Below are 8111 nucleotides of genomic sequence, written 5' to 3'. Positions count from 1 at the left end.
AACCTAAATAATATTGGTACAGACAGGCGCTGCGGGTTTGTTCGAAGACTGGGCCGTCGTGTTCGCCTCACCAGGTAGGCGAGTCATCAAATGAGTGAAAAAAAGAGCGCGAGCCTTGGCGGTGACCAAGGCTCAAACGTGTTCTAAACCGGTTGAGCACACAAGGCTCAACAGGCAGAGCCAACACACAAGAAAATAGTAGTAGTAGTCTAGTCTGTCTCTCTCTCTCTCTCTGTCTCTCTCTCTCTCTTTTTTGGAGAAACTTCCAATCTATTCTCAACCCTGCCTGCTTCTCTGCTCTCAGCCAGGTCACCCCAAGCACAATACCTCTGCTGTTGCTGCTACACAGTGCAGTTTCTGAAGAACATGTGCAGATTTACATGAGAAGCAAGCAGCCTCAAGCCATCTTTGTTGCATAGCAGTTTAATATAGACAGATAAATAAAACTAAGGCAGCAAGGAAGTTGCAAATTAACCAACCTCCTCTTGTCTTGTCAAACAACAGCAGAACCACCAGCCCTGCAAGCCAAATTGTTTTCCTCACTTCTGAACCCCGGACAATGCCTTGACAATTACTCTATTCAGTAAGCCGAATTGCTTCTCTGTTCAGTCTCTCTGAACCACCAGCACCAGCATCACCATCACTTGCATATACTATGTTACTGAGCCACTTTCAGACGTAGGGTGTACACTACCTTAATTAGCTACACACTGCAATAAATTCCTTTTCAGACAGTCTCACTGTCCAAGCTAATCCTAATTTGTTCTAAAATCAAATGTACACCCTATGTCTGAAAGTGCAGCCTTCTGCCTGCCATCGGGCCTCAACAGGTTCTTTTGTTTTTCTTACTGTGTGCCAGTCCGAAATGATCTTCAGAGGCGTGGAAATCTGCTCAGAGGCAAACTGCTACAGCTGCAAAGGGCAAACTAGCTAATGTTTCTTTATTTCTGAACAAGAGAAGAAGGGAAAACATGAGTAAAGATGCAAGGAAACACACAAATGCATACTCTGGGGTTCATAGGTTACAACAAGTTTATCACTGTCCAAGTGGAAACTCATAGTTATCACCACAGACATGGAAAATAATTGACAGAATGTAACTGCAATAAGGGAGAAGCAGTCACGGATATATAGATAGAGATGGCGAGACAAAGGGCATGACATCTCGTTGTCCCCGGGTCTTCCAGCTCCCAGGTACTGCAGCTATGGGTTCCAGCGCAATCGCCTATCAACTAGTCGTCCTCGTACTTGAAGAAGAAATCATGGTCAGTGAACTAATTGAGAAAAAAAAAGAGATAGAGGAGAGTTTCACGCAACAGGGCATCACAAAAGTACAGGTCAGCAAGTTTTTTCAAAATGTCAAATGCATGAAGTTACTGTAAACATCACGAATTTCGATCGGGAAATATTAACAGATCAAGATTCTGTACAGACTTTATTGGAACTAACAAACATAAACAAAGCATACAATACATGTAACTGTTATCAAGGAGCGAGATCAGCGTATTTCAGTAATAACGATACAAGTTGTATTTTTACTGCATAATACATGAGTTGTTTCCAGTATATACGTAATTTTAAACAACAGAGAAGTAAAAGTTGGACAGAAAACAAGTGTTAGCACAAATACCTTGGGTGGGATCTTCTATTGATCTGCTCAGCTTCCTTTAACTTTGGACACCCGTATATCACCACATTTTTTATTTTTGCAACTGCCATCACTCCACCAAATGAAACTAGGTCTGGACAACCCCAAATTACCAATTCCTCAAGTGATGCAAGATCACTGTGCCAAATGTCACCTGGGATGGATGTTATACCCTGGCATCCAGCAATGCTCAGTGAGACGAGGGATGTGAGGTTCTGTAGGCAGCTGGGAACATATGGAGAGATATCCCCACACCACTCTAACCTGAGCCTTTGGAGAGATGATGGAAACACCAATCCCCTTTGCCAGTTGAGACTTTGGCACTCGATAACCACCAGATTTCTCAGATAAGGAAAACTCCCAAACCTTTCACCTGGTAAGGACAGTAACTCACGACAACATTCGACGTGAATGTACTCAATAGCAGGTAGGTATTCTTGTGTTAGGAGGTCGTCAAGTGTTGACAATTTATCACAGCGTGTAATTGTTAGCTCATTAAGGGAGGAGAATGTTGTAATGCTGCCAGTGTCTGTAGAAATGGAAAGGTTTGCAGAGCCTTCAATAGATGTAAGAGATATGCATTCAATGTGCAACTTCCATAGCGCCGGAAGACTCCACATTTGTAATTGGATGGAAATGACAAAATCACATTTCAAAAGAAAGTAGGTGAGGGAGCAACACTCAATGTTGTTAAAGAGACCAGAACCCCACAGGCTGAGCTTCTTAAGGGACGGCGATACCATTCTTTGGGAGCAAATGTTTGGACAACGGACCAATTGCAGTTCTTCAAGGAAATGAAAATCCCCAAATTTTTCAGTTGTTGCTGATGCTAACATCTTGCAATATAGAATTCTTATTTTCTTGATGGCTGGTACATAATCTGGATGCAGAAAATGCTCAATGCTTGATATATTTTCGCATTTATGAATGGTTACGTCTGTTAGGGACAGGAAAATACCAACTGTAGGGATCACATTTGTGTTGATGCTCTGTGTGATCATGGGAAATGATATGCTCTCGAGTCCAACACAACCTTCAACCCTAAGTGATTTTAAGTCTGGCAAGTTTCGTGGCTGAAACCAGCTTGGGAGCGAGACACCGGCATAATTCTGGAGGAATATATACTTGAGACTGATAGGAGGTTGCATATTTTGAAGCAGTTCTATCTCATTATCCCGGATGGTTTGAGGCCTTTCTGAATGCACCCTCAGTGTCAACTGGTCAAGATCCTTCTTATTCTTCAGTTCTGCTTCTGCTGCATGATCCTTGCTTAGGAACCCAAAATTAGATACCTCCAAGTGTCCATGGAATTGGTTTAGATTCTTCATTAACCCAACGGCTGAATGAAGAGTCGAGCGGCCCCCAACATAATATTTTAATCCATGTGATTCAAATTTCTGTAAATTGATCAACTTATCAAAGCCACTGGGCAAGCTTTCTATGTTGCATCCCTTGACATATAAAATCTGCACATTATATAGCCAGCAGAAAGTTGAAGGAATTCTCTTTAAAGAACAAACTCCGGATATTTCAAGGTACCGAAGATGCTTCCAGTTGCCAATACTATCTGGTAACTCATTTGTGAAGGCACAAGAAAACACACGCATATGCAGAAGTTTAGTACACCACTGGTCCATTAGATAACCTGTTTCCCCCCCTAAATTCTTCATGCAAATTAGGGTATGCAGCTTAGTATACTTGCATAGCCTCAACAAGTAGGAATCGTCAAAGTTACTGCTAGAGATTACGTACAGATGATGAACATTCAGTGGAACTTTATCAAAGTCACTCTTATTTCTTAAGATAAAACAGTCATGCTCTGAAACTTTTTGTGCCATGTCATGCAGTAAGTCATGGATTACATATCCATCATTAACCTTTTGAAAGAAGGACCGTGCTACAAGGTCTTCAAAATACTGATAGCCGATATCTTGAATTGGGACATGACCGTGAGGTTCCACGAAGCCTTCTGCTACCCAAATTTCAGCTAAGCGTGCCTTCTCAAATATGTAATCTTTGGGGTAAACAGCACAGAATGCGAAGCATTGCTTCAAATAGAATGGTAAATACATGTAGCTCAACCGAAGTGCGGGCAAAATCTCAGTTTCCTTTTGTTTTAACTCCCATAGTTCACTGTCAAGTATAGAATTCCAATGCAATGCTTGAAGGTCCATGCTTAACATACGCCCCAGAGTTTTGGCAGCCAAAGGAGAACCCTTCAATTTAGGAAGTATGCTTCTACCAATGCGCTCTAACTCAGGATCATTATTAGAACCCTCAGATCCAAACGCACATAATTTGAAGAATTTCCAAAATATGTCATCATTTAGACCTTCAACTATAATGGGCTCCATTGTGCCCACCCCCTTAGAAACATTTGGACACCTAGTGGTGACCAACATCACACTTCCCTCTTGGACACTTGTAAAAGGTGCACAAAACCTCCTCCAACACTGCCCATTTTCCTTCAAGGAATCATCCCACATGTCATCAAGGACTATCAGTAACCTTTTATTGTTCACGTGCTTAGAGAGAGCATGCTGAAGAGAATCCAAATTATTGTTAGAGAGAGCACACTTAAGAGGATCCAAATTATCAGTTGGTGCTGCGTTTCTTATACAGGATTGTATGGCCTCTTCAGTTAACCTCTTGACGTCAAAGTCATCTGAGACACAAATCCAAATTATCTTCTCAAATTGAGACTTCACTAGATGATGGCTACAAATATGTTGGGCCAAAGTAGTCTTTCCAACACCACCAATGCCAACTATTGGCAAAACAGGAAGACTCATTATTCTTGATTCACTGTCAACATGGTTGCTTGCTGACGCGCTTGTTGATGCACTAATGGAACTAGTTGCTCTCTTGCGTTTTAAATTTGCAGGTACATTAAGAAATCCCAATACCTGCTTCAGCTCCTTGTCACGACCAAATATTTCCCTTTCATTTGGCAAAGAGGTGGTCTCCGGCCTGACTAATTTGTCAAAGTGTTGTGTAACTCCACGAAGCCCAATATTATCCAGCTGAACTGAAAGATGATTCAACCTCAACTGTACAGCATTCAGTTTGTTGAAGCTGCCTAGGACGACCGTTTCAAAGAATTCAATGAAAGGAGATCGGCTTGTATCACCCTCTACTTGCACCTTCTTCTCGTACCATGTGAACTCGTCAAGAAGGTCCTCGGCCTCAGACACTGCATCCTTGAGATACGCGAGGAGCTTGGCCACACCATGTTCATGGCTTCTCCACTCTGCTTTATTAATGAGGTCGTGCATTGCAGGAAGAGTATCCCTGAGAAGTTGTAGGCCACTCTCCAACTGTAATACACGATCCTGGAGACTTTGTTCCTCTGAGCCACTCCATCTGGAGTGAAGAGATGAAATAGCAGATTTGGCCCACTGAAACAAAGTGACGCAGTCATTGATGGCACTAACAATCCCAATGGCTGATAAGCTCATGGTGGCAGGAGTCTGGAAATCTATTTTGGTCCTGCGAGCAAACAAGACACAATTAGCATTGTGGAAGTAAATTTTGCAATCAGAGTGTATAACAAGACGACTCTTCTTATACAATAACTTGACTATTATAGTTGTTATTCTCTGCAGATATGTTTCCATGAAAATTTCCATGAAACGTCAGCAAGTTAGAGAAAGACATGAAGTGAAAATATAGTTATGAAGTGTTGATATGTCTTTGCAGTTTATTAACAACTGAGATATATATGTTGTGAAATATACACTTTGATCTTCAAGTGAGATTTATTCATATACAGGTGGAACATGATGGAGTTGCAACATTAAAGGTATGTCCCTCCCTTTATGAATTTCTATAACCTTGGAAGCAGTACATGAAAAAACCAAATTATTTTCTCTGCTTTCTCTACATCTTCGTAACAGAGTGCTCTGCTTGTTCCTGTCTGCTCTATCTCTTTCTCAGCTTTGAAAAAAATTCCCCTCTACTTTTTATCCAAGAAAAATGGTTGGTTCTAGCTATAATATTTTTCTGGGTTGTAATTTTAACAACACAGAAAAAAAAAAGGTATCATGGTCGCCAAATGAGCTTCATATGTGGAAAGAAATCAAGCTGTGCTCACCTGGAACGATGCTGCTTGTCGTGGACGAGCGCTTGCTTTCAAACGCGCAGGAGGAGCAGGAGAGAATTGAACCTAACAATGTTGGATGGATTGATGAAGGGTAGCCTACCAATCTACAGGAGTAAACTCTCACAGCTTCTGGGGAACTTCCAGGAAGAACCAGGGTCCCAGGTGAGCTCACAGCTTTGTCCGCACAGATGAAATAGAATATTTGGCCATCTGAAACAAGCTGATACATTCACTGATGGCAGCAATGACCCCAATGGTAGATAAGTTTATGGTGGTTAGAGTTTGGACATCCTCCTGTGAGCAAACATTGGACGCAATTAGCATTATAGATGCAACTAGAATTGTGGAAGTAAATTTGCAGTCAGAGTACAGTATGTTTCCACCAAAAGTTGGCATGAAATTAGTTTGAATGGTTGCATGAGCAATCAGCAAGTTAGACGAACTTTATGAATGAATAGCCATGAAGTGAAAATAAAGCTATAAAGTTTCAATGTCAATATGGCTTTGCAATCACTAACGATGATACTTTACGTTGACTAGAAATCATGCATACACACACTTTACTCAATATATATGGCACGAAACATATGCTGGGATATTCAGTCAAGATTTATTCACATATGGAACTGAACTGAGAGCAACACGATGCAGTTGAAACATGAAAGAGATGTCCCTCTTTTTATTAATTTACGACAATCTGGAAGCAGTACATGAAAAGACCAAATCATATTCACCACCTAGCTACTTCACATCCTCATAACAGAGTGTTCTGTTCCGCCTGTTACTCTCTGCTCTAGTTCTCTCTTCCTCAGCTTTGCTGAATTTCCCTTCAAAAAAGAAGGCTTGTTGTAAGCTAAAATAGGTCACTGGATTCTACTTTTAACAAAACACAGGTACAAAAACAAAAAAATGGTATGTGGAACGCAGTAGAAGAAAGCAAAAGGTTCAAGAAGGGGCTACTCACCTGGATCGGTGCTGCTTGACGTGGAGGAGCGCTCACCGTGAAAAGTGCAGGAGGAGAGAAATGAAGCTAACAATCTTGGATAAGAGTGAGGGAGGGGAGCCTAACAAGCCACATGGGTCAATCATCACAGCTTCTGGGAAGCTTCCAGGAAGAAGCAACCATGGTCCCGGGTGAGCTCACAGCTTTGTCCGCTTGCCGTTGTACCAAGTGTAAAGCTATGATACCAACATATATCTTAAATTCATGATGCTACCTGCTCCTTGTTGTTATGCTAAACTCATGATGCTACCTGCTCCTTGTTGCATACAAAAATGATGATGCCGCCTCCTTCTAGCATTAACGAATAGACGAAGCGAGCCAAATACCGACATCCTCGATGACGCGTATACTGTGTGAAAGCAAAAAACCATATACTCCCAGCAGGACGGCAAGACAGACAAATGAAAAAGTAAGCGTTCACCCTGTAAAACAGCTGTTTCCCTTAGTCCTATTTAACCCCAACTTTTTGATACCCCAACATATTGAGAGAAGTGCAGCAAGAGTGGTGCTCTGCTGGTGAAAGAAGAGAGGGAGCTACTGCAACAGCAATTGAAATAGGCAACCAAACAGTTTGAAACAAACACAGAAGACTAGTCTGGTATAAGTTGTTATCCTTATACTTGTGAAATCCCACTGTCTTCAAAAAGCAGGACTCAGAGTAGGAAGCAGGATTAAGCCAGCCTGCCTTTCTTTCTATGAAGCACATACGGCTGTTTCAAGTTGTAGGAAACCAGCGGCACCTTTACTGAGTGCGTCTATGCCAGGCCAGGCATCTCCGATTCCTTCAGCGCCTTTACGAAGCTTCCTACCTATTTTCCCGCGGGAGGTTGTGCATTTCATACGTGGCGAGGGGGTCTTTCAGAAGTGCTTTGCCTTCTCTCCATTTTCCTAGAACACGCAGAAAGGCTGCATTTATTGTATTATAACAAGGAAAGGTTGTTAACAACCGGAAAGAGAGAAAAAGAAAGGAAGACGGGCACTCAGACCAGAGCCTAAACTACTAAAAGCCCAACAGCCGGGCACATCCACAAAGCAACATAAGCTAGGTGATCTGATTGATACCTGTAATTCTTATCTCCTGCCAGCAACCCATGACCTGCATTATATTCTAAACATCAGCAAGACCAAACATTGCAACCATCAAAGTAAGTCTCAAGCATGCCCTAAACTCAGCTGTTAATTTCCCACTACGGCAGCATGGAAGTTGCAAATTAAGCAAACTCCTCTTGTGTAAAGTGGAAACTGTCCTGTTTGTTACTTCCTCCGTCCGGAAATACTTGTCATTGAAATGGATGTATCTAGATGTATTTTAGTTCTAGATATATCCATTTTGATGACAAGTAATTCTGGACGGAGGG

The 8111-nt window shown here is 41.8% G+C and overlaps 1 protein-coding gene across 2 annotated transcripts; it reads right to left on the bottom strand.

The window, feature by feature from the left end:
• Positions 1-980: 980 nt before the first annotated feature.
• Positions 981-7437, bottom strand: LOC119357341 (putative disease resistance protein RGA4). Of its 2 annotated transcripts, none has more exons than XM_037624342.1 (5): positions 6715-7437; positions 6488-6577; positions 5742-6044; positions 1631-5137; positions 981-1247 (listed from the first exon to the last, which is right to left on the bottom strand). In XM_037624342.1, the coding sequence occupies exons 4-5, from the start codon at positions 5104-5106 to the stop codon at positions 1229-1231; spliced, it is 3495 nt and encodes a 1164-aa protein (XP_037480239.1). In that variant the 5' UTR covers positions 5107-5137; positions 5742-6044; positions 6488-6577; positions 6715-7437; the 3' UTR covers positions 981-1228. The 2 variants fall into 2 exon arrangements, with proteins under 2 accessions (XP_037480239.1, XP_037480240.1); XM_037624343.1 differs by lacking the exon at positions 981-1247 and having other exon boundaries at positions 1708-1821; positions 1913-5137.
• Between the last annotated feature and the right edge of the window lie 674 nt (positions 7438-8111).

Source organism: Triticum dicoccoides, chromosome 2A, assembly GCF_002162155.2.
Source record: "Triticum dicoccoides isolate Atlit2015 ecotype Zavitan chromosome 2A, WEW_v2.0, whole genome shotgun sequence".
NCBI classification, from domain to species: domain Eukaryota; kingdom Viridiplantae; phylum Streptophyta; class Magnoliopsida; order Poales; family Poaceae; genus Triticum; species Triticum dicoccoides.
This window is presented reverse-complemented; position numbering and strand designations above follow the sequence as displayed.